At 44.6% G+C, this 23,403-nt stretch overlaps 1 protein-coding gene across 1 annotated transcript in view; it reads right to left on the bottom strand.

Moving 5' to 3' along the window:
- The window catches only part of LOC138296719 (cytochrome P450 2K6-like), a 419,360-nt gene extending 401,685 nt beyond the window's left edge, over window positions 1–17,675 (bottom strand). Inside the window, exon 1 of the mRNA XM_069236120.1 lies at window positions 17,443–17,675. Coding sequence (XP_069092221.1) covers window positions 17,443–17,628 — 186 coding nt within the window. The 5' untranslated portion in view covers window positions 17,629–17,675. The remainder of the gene's footprint in view (window positions 1–17,442) is intronic.
- Window positions 17,676–23,403: the final 5,728 nt, after the last annotated feature.

Here is a 23,403-nt window from a genome sequence, read left to right as displayed (position 1 = left end):
GGAACTATCATCTTTGTATTTGACTGCTGCAAGCAGCTTCTGCCATATCTCATTATCCCAGTCTTTTTTTGCTTGTTTCAGGGCATTAGCATACCTACGTCGGGCCTCTTTAATAGCCACTTGAGTAGAGTTTTTTACAGCCTTGTTTAGATTAGATCTTGCTCGCACACAGTCTTGATTATACCAATCCCTACGGGGGGTATCAGCTGGTCTCGATTTGGAAGGGGTTTCCCTATAGAAGATACCTTGTAGGAAATCCACCAATTTAATGTGGATAGACATAATAGGAATGTCAGGGGCTTCTTGATCCTCGTAATCTACGAAGAGTTTTAAAAATAATGAATATATTTCCCCAATCAAGTACGGATTGGATTCAACCTTTGGCCAACAGACCCGAGAACGTCTATGGTTCAGGTAAGGGAGTGGGACATTAGTAATCGTTGTGTGCTGGACTCTTAAGAATGCATGGTTGGTCAGTACAAGGCACAGAGGATTATGATCGCTATCCAAGCGAGATAAAATTTCCATGTCCAGTGAACTTGACCATAGCCTAATGTCCACCAGGATATAATCAATAGTGCTAAGGGAAAGCCCTCGCTTGAAAGTGATGGCTCGCTCTGAATCAGATTTAGTGCGGCCGTTACATTCTCTCAGGCCATGTTTCAGGCAAAGGGAAGACAACTGAGATGCAACACAGGAAACGGGAGAAAACACAATTTCCTTAGATTGGGGAATACCCCAATGTTCGTCCTCTTCAGTAGTCAGATTACTGATAGTATTGTCCAACACAAAGGAACAATTGAAATCGCCTGCTATGATCAAGAGATCTGAAGGGTCCAAAAGCTCTATGTAGTCCGTCAACTGGGTGAGAACCATTGATTCTGACCCACGGGGAACGGATCTTGCATAGGTATTCAGAACTATCAGCCTGAATCCGGGTCGGAAAGTAAGTTGCACACCCAGCAGATCATAAGAATTAAACTTTATCATAGAGTGGTCACATTCTAGCTTGTTGTTCAATAAAATCATTAACCCTCCTATCTGTCTTCCAAAGCCACCGGAGGCAGGTTGGGCAGCAGAAAAATAAGTTGTAAAGCCTTGTATGGATAACTGTTCTGCAGTCCAGGTTTCTTGAAAAAGACAGATATCTTGTTTGTTAATAAGGCTTACCCATTCCGTGTCATCCAACTTTGACTTAATTCCTGCTACATTCCAAGAGATAATATTGATTTTAGGAGGCGTAGTTGTTAATTTGGAACTCATTAAAGAGACGGGAAGTGGAGTCCCTATAGGATGACATTTGTCATTTGCTTTTTTAGGAAGTACTATACAGGGGGTAATCAGTCAATCTGATTCAGAAAGTAAGGGGTAAGGGTTCTCAGAATTAGATGTTGCAGAATTATCTGAAGAGGGAATAACCCCAGCTACAATAGTTCCAGATGTACAACATCCTCTACATAGCGGGGCCCCAGGCGGCTGACTACTGAGTCTAAGTTTCGGTTCCCTATCTATACATAGTGTACCTGTCCGTGTGTCGAAGGCCAGGAGATCATTAACTAGACTTCTATCATTAAAAAGAATCGAAATATAATCAAAATCCGACCCTAACTGATTATGTCTGTGTGCCTCGCGTATATCAGACCGGATTACAGAGAGACAGTTCCTCTGGGAGCGAATCCAATAAATGACTTTGTTAGTTAGAGAGTCACTCGACTCTCTATTGCCCTGAGGTAGCTTTGGCACCCTAGTCAAATATATGGTGGCATCTTCCCTCCTCCTTCTTAACCTTCCCTTGATGTCACAGGTCTGCAAGAGTGACAAATGATCAGGGTAAGTGGCAGAATGGGAACTAACACAACAACTTGCTGCAGGGGGCAATCCCCCTAGATTTAGCTGAGAGGTTATTGGGCAAGGAGTACCTTTGTCCCCCCGACCAGAGATGGATCCACACTTATTTATACCTGGTTTGGAAACTCGCTCATGGGTGGAGAACATGGTCTGACAAGCAGACTTACTGTGCGTTGTGGAGCTACCATTTCTTCCCCTAGCGATGTTATATTTAGAAGAGGATGCCAATTTATCACCTACGGTAGGAGGACTAGGTTTTTTAGTTTCCATCAATAAATCAGAGGATGGGGCAGACTCATGTGGCACAATGCAATTACAACAAGACTTTTGATCATAGAGTCCAGCAATTTTGTTCATCAAAGATACCAACAGACACTTAACGTCATCTATTTTCTGAGAAATGATAGTCAATTGAGAAGCTTCGTTGTTGCCCATCTTTCCATCCAAAGAGTCTTTGTCGGTTCCCTCTACAAGTAGGGTTTGTGAATGTCCAGGACTTACAGAATCAGAGGACAGAACCGAAAACCTATTTGAGCAAGGAATAACAATAGGAGGTGGGGACGTGCACCTCAAATAGGGTGCACCTTCTACAGATAAACATCCATTAGTTTCCACCAAGGATGGTGAAATCTCCAAGAGTGAAGGAATTACACCCTGGAAGTGGGGAGGGGGATGTAAATCAGCCTTAGCCTCTGTTCTATGCATCTGAGTTTTTTTTTTGAAGAGGTCAGGAATCTTTTTGGGAGGAATGGTATCCGATATGGAAAGACCCGTAACAGAGGGACTCCTCAGTATAGCCTCTACCTCTTCAAACAATGAGTCGATTGATTTAAATTGCTGTAGATTTGTCTTGGGACATCCCTCCGCTTTCCCAACAGAACGTTTCTTGGGTTTTTTAACCCGAGACTGGGGTACTGATACATCATCGGCCTTCCTCTTCCCCATATCGTCTATCCAATGGCCCAGCCCTGGTTCCTAGTGTCAAGTACAAATGGTGACAGGAGAGAAGGAAGCCCCTAGCAGCGAGAGGAAGTAGTAGCTTGCTCCACTAGCCCCTTTGGTGCTAAGTGGAGCTCGAGATCAAGTGATACCAGACAAACTATGCAAAAGAAATTCCTAAGGTCTCTATGCCACACCAAATATCAAAAGGACAGAACTTCGGGGGGTGGCCCAGCCCAGTCTCCTCCGGGCGATGACGGGCAAGGATGGGCCCGCCCTTGGCCCGGGCTTTGCCCGGGCGTCGCCCGCGCACGTCCCGCGCAGCGGGAGCGCACCAAATGATTTAAAGGGCTCCTTGCCCTGACGTGTGGCGGCAGCCCCTCCTCCTCTGCACGAAAGCGCTACCCGCGGCGGCGGGAGCGCACCAAATGATTTAAAGGGCTCCTTGCCCTGACGTGTGGCGGCAGCCCCTCCTCCTCTGCACGAAAGCGCTACCCGCGGCGGCGGGAGCGCACCAAATGATTTAAAGGGCTCCTTGCCCTGACGTGTGGCGGCAGCCCCTCCTCCTCTGCACGAAAGCGCTACCTTATTTGGTTATTTATCATTAGGTTATAAGGATGCGCATTACAGTTTCAATGGACCTTTTGACTGCGCTTAGAGTAGCTCCCACCATAAGACTCGGTACCAATACAAATCAATAGCAATAACTATCAATAACATCAATAATCTTGTGAGTCAGTAATTTTTCACTCACCATGACCTTTTGGCCATGAATAGCCATACCTTTATGTAAAAGTTAGAATGTTTATTTCCCTTTATTAACAATGCTAGTATCACATAACTTAGTCTCAAAATCAAATGATACGCATACAAAAACAATACTGGCTGACCAAATCTTCTAACGAATCGCAATTTAATCAACGCTTGGACCGCTATACATTCTAGGGTTACAGTACAGATCAATAGCAAGAATAAATGTGCAAGAGAAATGGCATACATATAGAATCCATCAAAGAAACCACATCAACCGATATTACGTGTAGCACGCATCATCAGTGAATATCCTAACTAACCTTCTGATTAGAATACAATGATTGTGCTTCATGCAAAATAATTTTAGTCAACACAAATATCTATCAAAATTAGCAGTTTGTACCTATGAACAAAAGCAAATAGACATAACAGCCAGTAACATCGTCTTATACCTTGCCTCAGTATGGTTCAGCAAGATGTGACAATCTTCGCCAATTGGACATCTGTTCAGTCAGCAAAACATCGAAATTCAGCGTTGAAGTTCAGGAAAGCCAAGTCTCTTCATGCAGTTGGGAAAGAATAATAGTTAAAACGCGTTTCCTCTTGGGACGACTACGAAGAATGGGGATAATGGCTTGTCTCCTCTTGGTGCAGTCTGGCTAAGTTAGATTACCTAAAACGACTTCCCATTGTACATTTACGGTTAGTCCAATGAAAGTGAAACCTCAAATCTAAGAATTTACTAAACCTTTGTTCACATGTCGATGATTGGCTCCTCTCTCCCGTTCCCGTCGTTGGGCTCGTCAGGTAACAAATATGTATCAGCTTATGTTTTCAGTCAGTGCATCCACTGTCCGCTCCTGGGATCCTCACCTTTACACACAATAAGTTATACTATGTATCCCTAGCTGGTACAACATATTCTAGCAAGCAGTTCTCCTGGGAAAGGATTTCTGCAACTAACATTCGATCCATGCAATTGAAAATTACAATTTAATTCTCTAAGCAGCCATTTTATGATCCGTCTAAGCAATGCAGTTTGACATGAGGATGTCCAACTAGGGCCAAGACCTTGCTAAATTAAGGCCTATTATTAATAAAGCAAATACATAACACATAACCCTTAAAATGACACACTACTACATTAATACAAACACGAGCTCAACATTTTACATTAATAAGCTGTTAATAAGTATACATCGTGAGTATTGGTGGTCACTCAAGTAGGCACATTTTCAAACGTGTGCATTATTTTTCTATGTAAACTCATTTTCTATTTATTTTTAAAATCCTGAATTCATGAATATTCATTAGTAAAATTTCAGCGTTAACACAACTCAAGCATCCCTTCCCATTTCCACAGGTAGGCCCACCACAGCTCCCACCTCTTCCTACAACTTCAGCCAAACACCCACCAAACTCACTGCTTCTGTAACTCTAGCTCCAGGCACAATATAGTTCTAAACTTTGCATCACATAAGCCAAACACCACACTCATTTTTCCCACAGCTTAAAACTGGGCAGCCTCCAATCTCATGACCCGCATACAGCCAGATAGCACCCCATCCTTACATCTCTCAACCACCACAGCACAGTCACATCCCCACAGAACAGCTGACACACAGAACTTCACTAACACATCACTATGTAAATTAATATCACATTCTCACACCTAATCAGTCATGCAAATGTGTATAACACACAACAAAAATAGTACAACATAACAAAACACAGCAAGACAAAGCAAGACAAAGCAACAACAAAGCCAAACAATTCGGCAAAGAATGACAATACACAAAACAGTAATTGCACAGTGTTAGACCTGAAATCTTTGGTGCAGTATTCCCCCAGACATTGTGTATACAGTCCCTCTGATCACCTGACCTACTGGAAGAATGATCTCCATTATAGTGAGTCTAAGGTCCCTGAGCCTGGGGAACCTGTGTGTTGATGGTCCCCAGTGCTACTGGCCCTTCCTACTGAGACTGACTAATGATGTACCCTTGGTGGGACATCAGGGGTAGGCCAGGAGCTTAGCAAGGCTGGGCACACAATGTTATTGCCCCCAGATGGGGATAACTCAAGTGCATTCTTTAGGTACTCTCCTAATTGTCAGAGCAGTGGAAAGTCAGGGGTAAATCAGAAGGCTGTCTGAATTCTTCTCCCTGTCATAAGAACACCCTTTCAACAGGTGGCCATTGACATTGTGGGGTCTCTGGACCCCAAGACTGCCCTAGGCAACAGGGTCATACTGGTCTTGGTGGACCATGCCTCCCAGTACCAGGAGGGCCATACCTCTGAGGACAGTAACTGCACCCATGGCGGCCAGGGTGGAGATATTTACCTGAGTGGATTTCCCCAAGGAGGTGGTATCTGACTGAGGTACCAACTTTATGTCAGCGTATATGAAGTCAAGGTGGAACTAGTGTGGGGTAACTTACAGGTTATCCATACACTACCAGCCAAAGACCAATGGTCTTGTTGAGAGGTCCAAGAAAACTTAAAACCATGATCATAGGCCTGTCAGGGCTTGTTGCTTGCATACATAGTGGTACCTCAAAAGGGGGTAGAGTTCAGTCCATATTAACCTCTGTACGGCCACCCTGTCAGAGGAGATCTCAGCTTGTGAATGAGAGATGGGAGTAAGCCCTCAAGAACCCATCTCCCCCAGGATATGGGCAGCTACATGTTAGCTCTCAGGACTCAGAAAAAGAGTTTGCACTGAAAAGGCCACTTAGTTGCTGGAGATCAGCCAGGAAGTCATGACGCTCTGGCATGACCAGAAGGGCACTCTGGTTGAGTTTCAACCTGGTCAGAAAGTATGGGTGATTGAGTCAGTGGAGCCCCAGGACTTGCAGTACTGGTGGATTGTTCTCTATAAGGTTAAGGAGAAAAAGGAAGTGGTCACCTTCTTGTGAGCCCTCTGAAGGTCCTGCATGTCAACCGCCTCAAACCCCACATTGAGAGGACTGAGGCAACCATGCTCCTGGTGAAAGATGATGGTGTAAAGGAATAGAGCAAGCCTCTACTCGATTCCCTGTCTTCCAAGGAGCAAGATGGGTCAGCGAAAGGAGTTATGCTCTCCCCGGACCCTAGAGAAACAGAGGGACTGTCACTATGTGCTGGGGCCTCTGATCTTTCTCTTCTTACTGACCCCATGGATCAACACTTTGGGTACCCATGCTATTGACAAAACAGACAGCATGCCTGTCAAAAACAAAATGTACAGGCTGTTTGACAAAGTTAGAGCTAGTATTGAGCGCGAGGTATCCAAAATGCTGGGATTAGGGGTGATTGAACACTATAATATCAGTTGGTCTAGTCCTGTGGTTCTGGTAACCATGGTTGTCCCATTACGGGTGTCACACTAGAACTCTATGTCAATGTGGACTACAGACAGCTCAACTCAGGAACCAAGACTCACCCCATCCCCGAACTGATGAGCTTATCGACCATTTGGGAGCTGCTAAGTTCCAACATGTGATTTGACGTGAGAGTACTGAAAGATTGCTTTAAGTGAGGGAGCCAATGAGAAGTATGAATTTTCCACTCCAGATACCCACTTCCAGTGATGTTCTTTGGGTAACAGAATGTCCACACCACCATCCAGAGGTTGGAGTTGGAGCACACCAGTGCCACCTACCTATTCAACATTACAGTTTTCAGTGCTAGCTGGGATAACCACCTGCACCACCTCCGGGCAGTGCTTCAGGCCCTGCAAAGGGCAGGCATGGCTATCAAGGCTAGTAATTGTCAGACAGTACAAGGTTCTGTTGTGTGTTTGGGTCATCAAGTCAGTGGGGACAAAATGCAACCCTTCCTACCGAAGATTCAAACTATACTTTTCTTGGGAAACGCCCAACACCCAGACAGACGAAAGAGCCTTCTTGCAGCCTCACTGGTTATTACAGGAGGATTGTCAAGGAATATGGCACTATTGCTCCCCCTTGACTGTGGTGGCTTCTAATAAGTGGCCCAAGAAGGTGATCTGCACTGATGTGTGCCAGAATGTTTTTGACACCTTGAAGGAGGCCATGTGCACAGCATCTTGTACTTCTCCAGAGAGTTCATTGTACGAACCCACACTTTAGAGAATGGTATTGGGGCTGTTCTCTCACTGCTGAATGGTGAGGGATTGTACCAACCTGTAACCTTCATCATCAGGAGACTCCTACCCAAGGAATAGAGGTGGGTGCAATCAAAAGGGAAGCCTTTGCATTTGCTTGGGGACTGAAGAAGTTGAGGTCGTAATTGATTGGAACACACTTACCAATTCAGATTGACCAAAGACCTCTCAGATGGCTAATGCGGATGAGTGGTGGGAATCCCAAACTGGTGAGGTGGTCCACCTCCCTACAGGGAATGGACTTCACAGTGGAACATCACCCTGGACAGACCACACCAATGCTGATGGTGTTCCAAGGTTTTTCCATCTTAGCGATGAGAGCTCCCATGACAGGGGCATTTCTTCTACCTTTCTGTTGTAAAGAACTGACATCCTTGGCATGATATTAACCCAGACGTTTTGCACCTGTTAGACCTGACATCCTTTTGGTGCTATTCATCCAAACCTTTTGTTTATGCCTTCACTCCCTTGCCTCACTGAACTCATTTTTGTTGTGCATTAACCAGTGCCAAAGTGCCTGTACTCTCTCCTTAAGACATGATCAAATTGGCCTATAACTAATTGACACATTTAATTTACATGTACGTCCTTAGTAAATGATGCTACTTCAACCCAGGAACTGTGAATTAAATACTACTAGTGAACAACAGCACTAATTGTGCCACCCACCAAAACAGCCCTGTAAAAAATGTGTCAGACCTGCCACTGCAGTGCAGATTCAAACTGCAATTTTAACCTGGCAAAATAAACATTTTGCCATTCCAAAACCTTTCTTTTAATACTTAGATGTCACCCCTAAAGTAGGCGGTAACGGCTCATAGGTCAGACAGATGGTATTTAACGTGCAGGTTTCAGTTTTACATGTCCAAACAGTGAAAAACTATTCCTTAAGTGTTAAGGCTATATCTCCCACAGACTACCAACATGGAGCTTGAGAAGGTCACTAGAGGCTGAAGTGTGCATATATTTGGGAATTGGTACTCTGCATTTGCTCCAGGGCTTCTGATTTGGGGGGCCCTTGGGCACCCTTTCTGAAGAGTAGGATCATGATAGATGAAGGTGGCTGGTACAGAATACTGGAAGGAACCCTAAGTAGTTGCCCCTTCTCAGTGGTATCCTTATATGTGCCTACAATGCACCAAGGTGATTTCTTTCACAATTTGTCTCCAACAATGTTGCTGGACCCAGAGGCCCTGGTGATTGAGGTTAGGGACTTTAAATGCATACACGACATGGATCGCCCTATACCCCCGCTCCTGGGCACACAGGGAATACAGGTGACTAAACACTTTAAGTGGTAGACTGTGATGTTGCATTTCCATGATATCTGGTAACTGGGTCATCCTGGGGGATAGTCATACTATGCTCCGGGACACCCGAATTCTGTCCCCTGGTGCATGGCTCCGAATATTTGGGATGGATGACATCAGACCACAGCCCACTCAAGGTTAAGTTTAGATGGGTTGGGACATGGGCTTTGATACCAACTTAGAGGCTACGAATAGAGGCTCTCCATGACTGGGTCTACAGGGTCACTGGTGGTAAACACCTCATTCCGTACGTAGCAGAGAATGAGGGCTGAGTGGGGCCTTGGAGACTGGAATGGGACACCATGAAGCTGGTCATGCAAGGGCATTGTATAAAAACATCTTGGAGTGCAAGATCATCTCTTCTTCGCAGTGTGTTCAAGCTAGAGTCACTCCTGAGGAGCACTGAAATTGAAGCAGCAACAATGGTCGAGGCCCACCCATGTCTAACAAAACTCCATCGTCAATATTGTTGCACATTTAAACGATTGATTGATATTGATTAAAAAGCTTCACTGGCCCACCAGCATGCAGACGCTGACAAACCATGGTGTGTGCTGGTGTGGCTGCTGAGCTTGGAAATCCCCAGAATGCTGATAGGGGCGATTTGCAACTCCACTGGCCATGCAGTAAACACACAGAGGGACACTAATGAGGTTTTTGTCAACTATTATGCTGGAAACCCCCTAGAGAGCATGGGGGACTTAATCCACAATGCCTCCCTCCCTCACCTGACACCACAGCAGTTATTGAAATTGGATCACGCTTTGCAGATAGAGGAGATCCAAATGGCAATCCTCCAAATGGCTCAAAACAAGATTCCTGGTATGGATGGGAACCCTGTCGAATATTATGGAACATTTAGAGCTACCCATGCCCCTAAATTACTTGAGGTCTACCGAGAAGCCCATCAACGCAGTACACTACCTGATTCCCTACAAGTGACCCTAATAATAGTACTACCACGCCTGCAGGGATCACCTTGAGGTGGCTCTTACGGCCCATTATTAATGTTGAACATTGCTTACAACATATTAAACAAGGTACTTGCCGATAGGCTGCTTCCTATTCGTCGCTCATTGGTTCTCCCAGATCAGTGCAGGTTTATTCCCCAGTGAGGGACCTACTATAACATGCAGCAGTTGTTTCATATTGTGGGTGCCTATGAAGGGACAGCTGACCCGCCCAGTGGCTGTTTCCTTAGATTTAGAGAGGACATTCAAAACCCTTGGTTGATCTTGCTGCTGGTGCTGGAAGCTAAGGAGTTGGTACGTGAATTTCTGGGCTGGGTTAAGTTGCTCTACACAGAGCCGTGAGCGAAGGTGTGTACTGGGTGTTAGATATCATGCCAATTCAACATAGGGAGAGGTACCTTTCAGGGATGCTCCCTCTCACCCATAATTTGCTACGAGCCAGGCGACATGATTGGGGCATGTCAGTAGATGCAGAATAGCGTACTGTCTCCCTCTAAGTAGATGACGCACTGGTGTACATATGGGACCAGATGGACAACTGGGGAACGTTTTGTATCTACCCCCTGCATAGGGTGGAGCGGGATGACCGGGAAGCCCTGCAGCCTGTTCAGCTTCCTTGGCGTTTTGAACATTTTCAGTATCTGAGGGTGAACATATACACAAAGATAGGGATCTTCTAGATGGCAACCATGGTAGGGCCCTGACATCAATACTTCAGTCCTAGAGCTTTTGGATATGCTTGCTCTTGCTGCCCATGGGCCACACATCTATTGCCAAGATGACTGTTCTTCTACAGCGTCTGTACTTTTTGGAGGCGGTATCAGCAATGTTTTTCAAAGATCTACAAGGGTTGGGGCAGTGCTCGGACACAGGTTTCAATCCACATGCCTCAGCAACCACTGATAGAGGGAGGCCTGGGGGCACCAGGCCTCAAACTGTACTTTACAAAAGCTCAGCTGCAATGACCCATGCAAAGGATAGCTAGACACATAATTTGCAAAAGTAGGGAAAATCAGACAGAACTGGACAAAATTCATGTACTGAACTGGCTGCTCTCGCCTGGGGGACCAACCAGGGAGCTAGGTAGACCAGTGTGAGTAGTAGAGTTCTACTGGAATACATATATCTAGCCTAGAAACCTGCTGACATCACACGATCCGGCCCCATGGTGGGAGGCGAATATATCCCAATTGAGTGATCTCTATAAAGAGGGCATTCTATGCTCCTTCTAGGATATGCAGGACATTTATGGTCTATGAGCTGGCCTTATCCTGGCCTAAAATGAGCTGGTGCTAGCAATCAGAAATACTTGGGTGGTGGGACAGGACGAACCAAGACTCCACCTTGGGCTACAATACTTCCTCACGCATGGATTGGGCAAAAGGGCAATCATGGTGCTTTACACTGCACTGCAGGCTAGGGGGTGAGACCATGTGCTTTGCAGTAAGCCCCGATGGGAGGACAGTTTGGGTGCAGCACTAACCGGAAAACAATGGGGGATGGCGCAGAAAAAGGTGAAGTGCATTTAATGCAATGACCACTCAAAATTTACACAGTTCAATTACCCACATCAAACCTATCTTACACCGCACCGGCTGCACAAGATGTTTCCGGGGGTGACTTCTGCCTGTTTGCGGTTCAGCCACTCTAATGCCACCTTTGTACATATGGTGTGGGAGTGCCCGCCATTGCATGTGTAGGGATACAATGGAGCATTTGTCTACATTGATTGATATACAACTGTCCCTTGATCCCTTTCTGTGCTTGCTTGGGGTAACGGAATGAAAGAAATACTCCAAATACTGCATGAAACTGCTTGACTTGGCTTAGGCTCTGTCTAAGCAATATATTTTATTGGCTTGGAAAGCATTACAGCCATCCACAGTTACTTATTGGCTCCGAGTGGTGCATAAGTGGGGAGTGGCTGAAGCAGACGCTATGGTACATGACCACTAGCTTAGAGGAAGTGAAGTGACTGCCACACTTTGGAATACATATGTATTCAAACTGTTCGACAAATGGGACCCACAAACCCCCTAGTCTGCTTTGCCAGGTGACCTAGGATTGTTAACGGCCCTGGTTGAGGTTGCACAGGGTAAAGAACCCCCCCTCTACTTTCCTGACAGGATCCACATAACCTAGTTTGTGACATCTTGCCCCTCCCCCTACAACTCACCACCCTGGTGTTTATATCACATATATTATCTATATTGCTATGATATGCCCATGTCTCCACTGCCGCCTTTGCGGCACCAGTCAGATGTGTGTAACTATTTGTTATTGTTTCAGTTATTATATACTATTGGCTACTGCTCTTAATTGCTTGACTTGTATCTATGCTAGTTTAATGGTGCAACATGTCATCATTTATTGCATAATACCCTTGCTTTGCCTGGAATTATGGTATAATATGGTTCTATAAATGTTCTTGATGTGAAACACAAAGTTGACACTCTGTTTGCCATATATGCGACCAGCTACTGTACTTTGCAAAATGCCAAAAAAGAATATATTTCAACAAACAAATGATAAAGTTGGGTTTATTGTTACACTTTTGAAAATGCCACTTTAACAAAGCTGTTTAGTAAACTGGGAGTGCCCTGCCAGCCCAAAACGTAGGGCTAACAATACTAATCATAACAACAGTAGGCCCAGGACTAAAGAAAGAAAAATTATTCTTTAACAAATGGGGCCACAACACACGATAGAAAAAGAATAATTATTACCTTTACACATTAAATAATGGCTCCACATATTACACTAATTAGTAAAGTGTACTTAGAATAATAGACAGGATGCTAAAGAATACTACTATTTCCTCATGGCAACAGAGTCAATCCTGCAAAGGAGTTATTTCACTGGGCTGAAGAGACAAGTTTGTCCCTCTTGCAGTTTCTTCGCAGCAGCAAATCTTCTTCAATGGCCCCGGGCTAGAAGGTATCAAACACTGTGGGGCTCCCATTGGAGCTCAACTGGAAACAAATGATTTCCATTTCGGAGAATAAGAGCCTGATTTAGGACTCCGCTGATGGTTTAGGCTGATGGGTTACTACGTCACAATGGTGACATATATCCCATCCCCCGAAATCTAAATTCCATTGTGTCCTATGGGATTTAGATTTTGATGGACATGATAAAATGTTTACCAGCCAAAGGCATGAAAAGTATCTAGAAAACTGTTGGCAGGAAAGAAATACAAATATCTCCTGCTCTGAGCTTCCACCCCCCCTCCTAAACCGATGGCTTGAGCAGGACTTCCGCCAGCAGCTCTCTTACTTCACATTGACTTTGCCAAATACAGGCTGTTGCCTTGCTCCACTGGAAGACTTTCCCTTTGATTTTGCAAATTGTATGGGTTGGTCAGAATGGGGTGGGTTTTTTACCATACCATTTCCCAAGGGTGAGGTATTTACAAGGAGTGGGCATAACGGTTAATTTGCTGTAGTGTAATTGTGTGAAAGTACAGCAAAATTATGCAAGATTATGCCGAACTCCACGTGAAGCGTAACTGTGCAATTACATCATTTACTTGGGACAAAATGCATCCTTCTGTCTAAAATGGACGTAAGGATGCATTTCGCTCATGGGAAAAGGTGCTAAATTCAACAAAAGATGAACAGCGGCAACCAGCAGACGCTTGTGTTCTGTTCCTCATTACTATAAATTATGCAAGTGGTCATAATCTGTCATTTTTGGTACTTTTGCTGCACAAGAGTAATACAAAATTACTGAAATTACTCTGGTGTTGGATCTGGCCTTTTTAACAGGGACACCCACAAAATATTTGCCTCCATCGCTCCTTTTTTGCTGAATTCATTTTGTTAGCTTTAGGACTCGTGCATTTTTTCACTATTAACCATTGGTAAAGTGCTTCTGCTCCCTCTCTAAAAATTGTACAATTCGCCTACACCTAATTGGCATATTTATTTAGTTGTAAGTCCTAGTAACGGATACTACATGTAACCAGGGCCTGTAAATTGAATGCTACTGGTGGGCAGCACTCATTGTGCCACCCATTTAAGTAGCCCTGTAAAACATGTGTCAGGCCTGGCACTGCAGCTGTATGCAGTTTTAAACTTCCAGTTGTACCTGGCAAATCAAACCTTTTGCCTGGCCTCCTTCCTCATGACAGACACTAGAGGATTCTGACAGTGACGGTCCTCCACACGTCAGTGCCTGTTGGACTGTGCAGACTGGCTGAAGCTGCACATGCTTTCTGCTCTTGCACTCCTTACATGCCAAACCTCTGTTAGAGGACTCTGACAGTGATGACCCACTGCACACGTCAGTGTAAGTCAGGCTGGACAGGTTGTCTAAAGTTGTGAATTCCTCCAGCTCTTGCTCTGCTTATGTGCCTACATTTTGACCCTGACTAATTGTTCCTCGACCTCAGATGCGTTCCGCCTCCCCACTTGGTTTGAGTTTATTTTTATCTTTCACTCAAGATAATGATTTTCTCGTTCTGAATTAACATTAATAAGGCTGTTTATTTGCTATATTCCCCAAGTACTATTTCCAGCTGAGTATTATTTTTGTTTACTCACATTGTGGTATTTTGGAGAACAAGTGATGAGTGCATTTTTGCGCTCACCGACGTCCTCTGCCACAACTAAACCACTGTGCCTTCTCCTTTTGGTTGGACCATTTGTGCAACTTGTAAAAGGTAACAAGCATCCCCTTTTTGTGTCACTTGGCCCCACCAATAATTGGAACGTCCAGTAATTGATTTTCTATTCCTTTTCTAGGTCTCTGACTTCCTACATCCTGAAAATAACTCAATATTGCAAAAGAGTTTGGGAAGTCGTCAACAATTCAACACACTAACTAATACAAAGTGTAGTTGATTGTTTTCACTCAATAATGTGTGTTATGGAGATACATTTTCAAAAGATGTTTGCTTTTAATGATGTGATGGTTTTTTTTCATGTACTTTCTCCTCACTGGGACACTGTTCACAGTAATTTGTACGGCACTTTGTAATTCTTTGCTATTATTTTTTCTCTTTCAAATGCCATGCTACTTGAAAATAACTGCTTTATGTTGTCATGAGGGACATCCATATATCATTAATATAATTTCCATAAATATTTGATTGGGTGAAGTGTTTTGTGAATTAATTGAGTACGACTTGGATGATTCATAAATATGCAGTAGGTTATACTAAGTGAACCATTGTGTATTGCTCATGTAAATTGTCCAGGGTCCTACTGGTTTAAAGTCAAACCCTCAGTACATTATATAGTGGGCATGTAGCACCCATTGTGTCACCAACTACGGTAGGCTTTTCAAAACATGTGTCAGGCCTGTCATTGGAGCCTATAGTGCAGTTTTAATCTACCATTTCGACCTGGTGCAAAAAAAAACTCTTGTCAAGCCTAAACCTTTCTTTGTAATACATATAAGTCACCCCTAGAGTAGGCTCTACACAGCCAAATAGGGCAGTATGCATTGTATTTAAAAACTACATGTGTAGTTAACTTTTACATGTCTTGGTAGTGAAGAACTCCTAAATTCATTTTCAATACTGTAATGCCATTATCTCTCATTGGATAACATTGGGTTACCTTATTGCATTTAATAAACAATAACTTTTGGTTGGAAGCATATAAGAATGTCATGTTTACCTTCAAATGAATTCTGATTGAAAACTGACCATTTTTAATGGTAATGTTTGATTTTATGTCACAATTCTAAAAATGCCACTTTTAGAAAGTTGCCATCTTCTTGTTGTGGCCATTTGGTTCCTGCAGCCCATGCCTTGGGAAACATGACTGGGAATAGCTGGCAGTTGACCTTTGTGTATTCCTCATAGACAATGGGACAAAGGGGGACTAGTTATTGGCAGGATGGACCATCCTTCCAGGATGTTTATGTATAGCTGTTCCCTGCCTTACATTTCAAAGGGCTGTCTCCAACGCATACACAAAGGGACCTGACACCAGCACTGACTACTTGGAACCTTGACAGGGGAAAGGAGTACCTTTCCAGAGCCAGCATGGTAACTTTCTTTGTAAAAAAAAAACACTAACATAAACTCAGCTCCTAATGATAGCAAGAGCTATAATGGTGGCAGATGCTAATTTATGTTAGTATAGACGAAGACATAGATAACACGTTTATTGTGTTACCACTATCAACCAGCACAAATTCATTAATTGGTCACATCTTTTATTCAAAAAGTGGATTATGATTTACCGAAATTTGCAAAGCAACTGATATTCCTATTTTCTTACATGCATACTTTTTGATGAAATCATTATTTTCCTTCATTTAGTTAATATACACATATATATACTTTATTTGTGTATTTATGGCTTACTGCATCATTTAGGACAGCAGCATTATAGTATGATGTGTTCTGTGAAGTACATTGGGGTATCAGTGAGCATGGTCCTTGTACACTGCTTAACATGATTTAATGATTAGTCATCCTGCCCTGTAACAGTAAATTAGCTTAGTTGTATAGGTACAGCTGCTGAGATCAGTGTGCCAATGTCAGGTCACAAGTTCATATACTGGCACAGTCAACTCAACCTTTAATCCTTGTGAGACAGACTTATTTGTTTCAGCTGGATAAACATGGCAACTGATTAACCTGTCAGGGGACAGTTTATTTTATAATCTACCTTACATAGGTACTCATTGTATTATAGTAATAATAATTATTATTATTATTGTTGTTGTTGTTGTTGTTGTTGTTTCCATTTTAATACAAAGCAGAGCAAATTATAATTAAAGTTTGGAATGGTTAAGATCCATCTTATATTTTTTATAGGTGAAGTATTTTAACCACAGTAGATGTTTACTAGCTTTGATTTGCATTCGAAAAATCATACAGTGTTTTCCAAACGCAGAAAGCATTCACATGGCTGGAGCTGGTTAACTTGTATCTAGTGGCATTTCAAACAACAATTCAGTAGTTTATTTTTATGTATTTATGACATGGTATGTAGCACGAGCAAAGTCATATCAGACGCCAAACGGCTGCAAAGAGAAATTTTGGTGACATGTTGCAAGGAAAAAACTATGATATTCAAAAGGGAAACAGGATAATAAATTACAATACAAAAATACATTACAATAAAGAGAAGTGTAGCATTGTTTAATTTATAGAGAAATACATGCATGAGAATACAGCTGACCTACAAAAAAATGAAACCGTGCAGGACAACACAAGTTGCATGAAATAAAGGTTGGTAAAATTAAATAAGGAACGAAGCCGATTCTATTAAAATATCAGCACATTGTTTACTTGTAATGGTTAAATAAAGAGTAAGGAGCGTGAGCAAACAGGCACTTCGAACATAATTTAAGGGAAAAAGAGATATGATTAAAGCGACAGAATAATTATTCCTGTAATGGAGAACTACGATGAATGAGTAAGTAGTATGGGCATATGAAACGTTTTTGACACATCTGCTAAATCTTGCAATTTACTCCAATCATGTTTTGCACACCATTTCAAAGAAGAGAGTGGAGAAAGAAATCACGTTACCTCTACGAATGTTTTCTGCGGTCTCTTCAGATTTAAAATATGTAGGTTTCCAATCAGCGGGAGGGGTCTTGGTCCTGGTGGAAATTTCTGGGAGATGCTCCTCATCCAGGCATCGTTTGTAGATTTCACACTAATAAGAATCAAAATAAAAACTAAAAGAATTACAACTAGTACTGTCAAATACATGGCAGGTTCTCGTTGCTTATAATAATAATAAAAGCAGCAAAAATGTTCCCTTTATGAACTAAAAACTCTAACTAAGGCAGTTTAGTTGTTGAACTGATTATAAGCTTGGGATTGAAAATGATTAATTTATTTCACCACGGGAGCCTCCCACTATGGGCTTCCTTTCATTTTCCAGCAGTTGTTCACAATGTGTATTTGTTGGACCTGGCTTTTTTGACAGGGACATCCCCAAACTTTTTGCCTCCTTCCTCCTATTTTTTCTGACCTGTTGTTGTTGGCTTTTTGACCTCTGGGCACTTTACCACTGCTAACCAGTGCTAAAGTGCATATGCTCTCTGTGTAAATTGTACTACTGATTGGTTTATCCATGATTGACTCTTTAATTTACTTGTAAGTCCCTGGCAGAGTGCACTACATGTGCCTAGGGCAGGTAGATTAAATGCTACTAGTTGTCTCAGGCCTGCCATTGCAGGGCCTGTGTGTGCAGTTTCACTGCCACTTCGACTTGGCATTTAAAGGTACTTGCCAAGCCTAGAACTCCCCTTTTTCCATACATAAGTCACCCCTAATGTGTGCCCTAGGTAACCCCTAGAGCAGGGTGCTGTGCGGGTAAAAGGCAGGACATGTACCTGTGTAGTTATATGTCCTGGTAGTGTGAAACTCCTAAATTCGTTTTTACACTACTGTGAGGCCTGCTCCCTTCATAGGCTAACATTGGGGCTGCTCTCATACATTGTTGAAGTGGCAGCTGCTGATCTGAAAGGAGCTGGAAGGTCATATTTAGTATGGCCAGAATGGTAATACAAAATCCTACTGACTGGTGAAGTCGGATTTAATATTACTATTCTAGAAATGCCACTTTTAGAAAGTGAGCATTTCTTTGCACTAAAATCTTGTTGTGCCCTTCAATCCACGTCTGGCTAGGTTTAGTTGACAGCTCCTTGTGCATTCACTCAGACACACCCCAAACACAGGGTACTCAGCCTCACTTGCATACATCTGCATTTTGAATGGGTCTTCCTGGGCTGGGAGGGGGGAGGGCCTGCACTCACACAAAGGACTGCCACACCCCCTACTGGGACTCTGGCAGACAGGATTGAACTGAAAGGGGGCTTGGTGCATTTCTTAGAGACTCTTTGAAGTCACCCCCCACTTCAAAGGCACAACTTAGTATAAAACAGGGCCTCTGCCCTACCTCATCAGACACTTGCTGGAGAAGAAACCTGAACCAGAAACTACATCCTGCCAAGAAGAACTGCCTGGCTGCTCAAAGGACTCCCCTGTCTGCTTTCTACAAAGGACTGCTTCCTTGCTGTTGCCCTGCTGCCTTGCTGAACTCTTGTCTGGCTGTGAAAGTGCTCTCCAAGGGCTTGGATAGAGCTTGCCTCCTGTTCCTTGAAGTCTCAGGGCCAAAAAGACTTCTCTCTTTTACTTGGACGCTCAGTGGGCCGAAGATTTTGACGCACAGCTTGTTTCGCGGCGAGAAAAACGCCGCAGTCCGACGCTGATCGACGCAACGCTCTGGGGACGATCGAAGATCCAACGCACGGCCTCGCAAGGACAACGCCGCCCGACCTCTAGAGGAGAAATCGACGCGACGCCTGCCGTGAGATCGTAATTTCAACGCGCAGCCCCGCAGATCGAAGTCTAGAGGAGAAATCGACGCGACGCCTGCCGTGAGATCGTAATTTCGATGCGCAGCCCGCAGACCGACGCGCAGCCGGAGAACAAGCAGGAAAATCCACGCACAGACCCGGGACATCTGGTAATCCCCGCGATCCACAGAAAGAGACTGTCCACGCGCCGGAAAACGACGCGACTTCCCCGCGTGGAAAATACCGACGCAAGTCCGTGAGTGCTGGGGAGAAATCGACGCACACACCCTTTTTCCACGCACCTCTTCTCTTGTGGCCCTCTGAGGAGATTTTTCCACTCCCAACCAGGTACTTGTGCTTGAAAGAGACTTTGTTTATATTCTAAAGACTTAAGACACTTTCTATCACTTTTCAGTGATATCTTTACAAATTCGTATTGCAACTTTGATCGTTTTGACCTGAAGATACCCAGATAAATATTATATATTTTTCTAAATACTGTGTGGTGTATTTTTGTGGTGTTATGCTATGGTGTTGTATGATTTATTGCACAAATGCTTTACACATTGCCTTCTAAGTTAAGCCTGACTGCTCGTGCCAAGCTACCGGAGGGTGAGCACAGGCTGATTTTGGATTGTGTGTGACTTACCCTGACTAGAGTGAGGATTCTTGCTTGGACAGAGGGCAACCTGGCTGCCAACCAAAAACCCCATTTCTAACAGTATTTTATTTCTAATTTCAGGTTATAGCATGGCGAATGTAATTAGGGGTATATATACTATTTGCGCCATGCAGAGGCAGAGGATTGAGGGGACTATACATTAAATATAATATAATTATAGATGGGTAAAATGTGAATTTTAGGAATGTTTTCACATCAGGGTTTTCTGAATAACACCATAGACAACTGTTGGGATGGAAAAGTCCCCTGCATAGTGATGAAGGTGCACCCATGCCTTGAGTGCCCTAGTGGCTTGAATATCTAAATCCCTGATACTGATTCATGATTATGAATGAACACAGATCATCCATGTGCACCATGTGCACCATGACTTAGGCCCTCATTATGACGTTGGCAGTAAATCCCACTTACTGCCACGCTGACAGCTGCCAACTTACCGCCGCGGTGGGGAATATCCATTCACCATATTATGACATACACACACCAATCTGACAGAATACAGTCACATACACAAATCCACCAGACCAAAGGTAAGTGATAAAGTGCCGGTCCCAAAACCCATACCGTTACACCAACAAAACAACGCCCACTACATTATGACCTACGAATCACCACGGCAGACGTTGAACAGCGGTAAACCATTGGCGGTATACACCGCCGCGCTCAGAATGGACACCCATATACAAAACAACACAACATTGACCAATACCAAATACACACACCTGACACTCATACACACACCACACCCACACCACTATAAAACACACACCTGCAATACCCACAACCCCTTACGAACAACAATTGCCACCAGGAGACTGAGAAGAAGAATACAGAGACAACTAGACACACACACCACTTACACCCATACACCCCTCACGTACTCCACATCACACAGCCCACCATATTACCCAACACACCCTCACCAACACACATCACACAACACCCATTGCACCACAAAGCACCCCCGTTTCACTGAGGAGGAGTTAAGGGTTATGGTGAAGGAAATTGTCAGGATAGAGCCACAGCTCTTTGGAGCACAGGTACAGCAGATTTTCATTGCAAGGAAGATGGAGCTATGGTGGAGAATTGTGGACAGGGTGAAGGGACGACATCAGGAAGAGGTGAAAAGACCTATGGGGGAAGGTACGTTCCATAGCAGCAAGACACCAGCTCACCATACAGAGTACTGCCGGTGGACCCCCGCCTCCTCCCCCACAACTCACAGCATGGGAGGAACAGGTACTGGCAATACTGCATCCTGAGGGACTCGCTGGAGTAGCCCGAGGACTGGACACTGGTAAGTCAATATTTACCACTTATCACCCCCATACCTGCATGCCATCTCACACCTTCGCCCTCACTCCCATCACTCCACTCCATCCCACACACTGCACGCACACATCTCACTAATCCCAATGCCAAGCCCTGCATGCCATACCAATGCATGGACACCCCTCTCAGCCCTGCATGGACACCCATCACTAAAGCATGCGCAGCATAAGGAATTTAACAGTCCCACAATACATCACCATACACAAGCAAAAGCTGGCAGGGGAAACACCAGCCATAGAGGGGAAGCTACAGAAGTACATATGTCATACACCTGAAGCATAATACATCATGTACATCCCCACAGGTACCCCAGCCAATGTCAGTGGAGAGGAGGTGCCACCACTATCCAGTCCCCCAACAGAAGAGGCCCCCAGTGATGACAGTAACTCTGGACTTCAGGATCTGGAGGACCTACCTGGCCCATCAGGGACCACTAGACAGTCTGTCACTCAAGGCCACTCACAGACCACCACAGAGCCTTCCCCATCAGGAACCAACACCACAGCATTCACCCAGCGTACACACACCTCTGTCCCCAGGGCACATCAATCAGCAGTGTGCCCACCTGTACAGGAACGCCAGGCTACACCTCACCCCCAAGACAATCAGGGACCTGGGGTCAGGGCCAGTGGGCACACTGTTCAGGGGACAGAGGCACAGGCCAACAGTGACACTGGGAGGACTGCTGTGTGCCAGAGGGAGGACAAGACCAGGGAACCGACTCTTCAGGAGGCAGTCTCCGCCCTGGGAGCCAACCAACATTCCCAGTACACGATGGGCCAGATCCTTGACAACGTGCAGGAGAACAGGCGGCTGCCAGAGGGATAGTATCAGGCGATCAGGGAGGAGTTGCAGGCCATCAACACCATCCTGATCGCCATAGCAGGGGTGCTGGCAGACAGGGCCACCATCATGAGGGGGGCTACAACACACCAGCGGGCCCGTACCACTAGCCAGTCCACTGACCAGCTCTCCACTTCCACTGCTGTTAGATGCCACAGGACCCACAGGTCACCAGCATTCCTCCCCCTGCAGAAGGTGAACCACCCCAGAAACGTTCCCTGCGAACCAGACTGCAGCCAGAAACACTTGCCAAGACCACCACCAGGAAATGAGATTCTCCTGATTGTCCCCCTTGTGTCTCGCACAGTCACCTTGTTCACCTTGTTCACCTTGAACTGCCGTTGCTCCCCTTCCTATGTCCCCCTTGGACACTGCACCTGTGCTACAAACAGACTGGAACAATACCCTGGACTTTCCTCCATCATCACCCCATTCCATTGCACTTTCCTCTCTCTTTTATAGCACTACAATAAACACCCTTGGCTAATACTTCACTACTAGTATTTCATGTATTGATTGAAACAGCTACAACCAACCATTGTAAATGAACTGTGCATAGTGAGAGTATAGAATGAATGACCTGTTGCTGGATGTTGTGATCACATCATGTAATTGTTGTGATATCACCAACATCTGTAAAATGACAATCCATAGGTAATAGTAAGTAGGGGAAACAAGTGGGTAATGCCAGTATGCCAATGCCACACAGAATACAATAGTCATAGAAATGTGAAGTTGCACTGTCTCACCTGTGTGTCATTGGGAGTACTGACGGATCACTAATATTCTGTCGTCCACATCTTCTGCCTCCTCATCCTCACTGTCCTCAGGGTCCACTGCTACCACAGGGGCATCTCTAGTCTCCTCCTCCTGCAGAAAAGGTACATGTCCTCTGAGGGCCAGGTTGTGCAATATGCAGCATGCCACTACTATCTGGCAGACTTCCTTGGGTGAGTAGCACAGGGATCCACCTGTCAAATGGAGGCACCTGAACCTGGCCTTCAGGATGTTCGAGGGTTCTCTCAATTATCCTTCTGGTTCGCCCATGTGCCTCATTATAATGTTTTTCTGCCCTTGTCCTGGCATTCCTCACAGGGGTCAGCAGCCGCGATAGGTTTGGGTAACCAGAGTCACCTGTAAATATTGAGGGACAACATTTAGCCGCACACCATCTTATTTGGCTAACAGCATAGGCATACACCAACACACACTGGGTGGGGATCAAGGCTCACCTATAAGCCACACCCTGTGCCTCTGCATTCGGGTCATCACATTTGGGATGCTGCTATTCCTCAGGGCAAAGGCATCATGCACTGACCCAGG

The sequence above is a fragment of the Pleurodeles waltl genome, chromosome 5 (assembly GCF_031143425.1).
Source record: "Pleurodeles waltl isolate 20211129_DDA chromosome 5, aPleWal1.hap1.20221129, whole genome shotgun sequence".
Lineage (NCBI taxonomy): Eukaryota > Metazoa > Chordata > Amphibia > Caudata > Salamandridae > Pleurodeles > Pleurodeles waltl.
The sequence above is the reverse complement of the archived record's forward strand: the minus strand, read 5'-3'. Positions and strand labels throughout refer to the sequence as shown.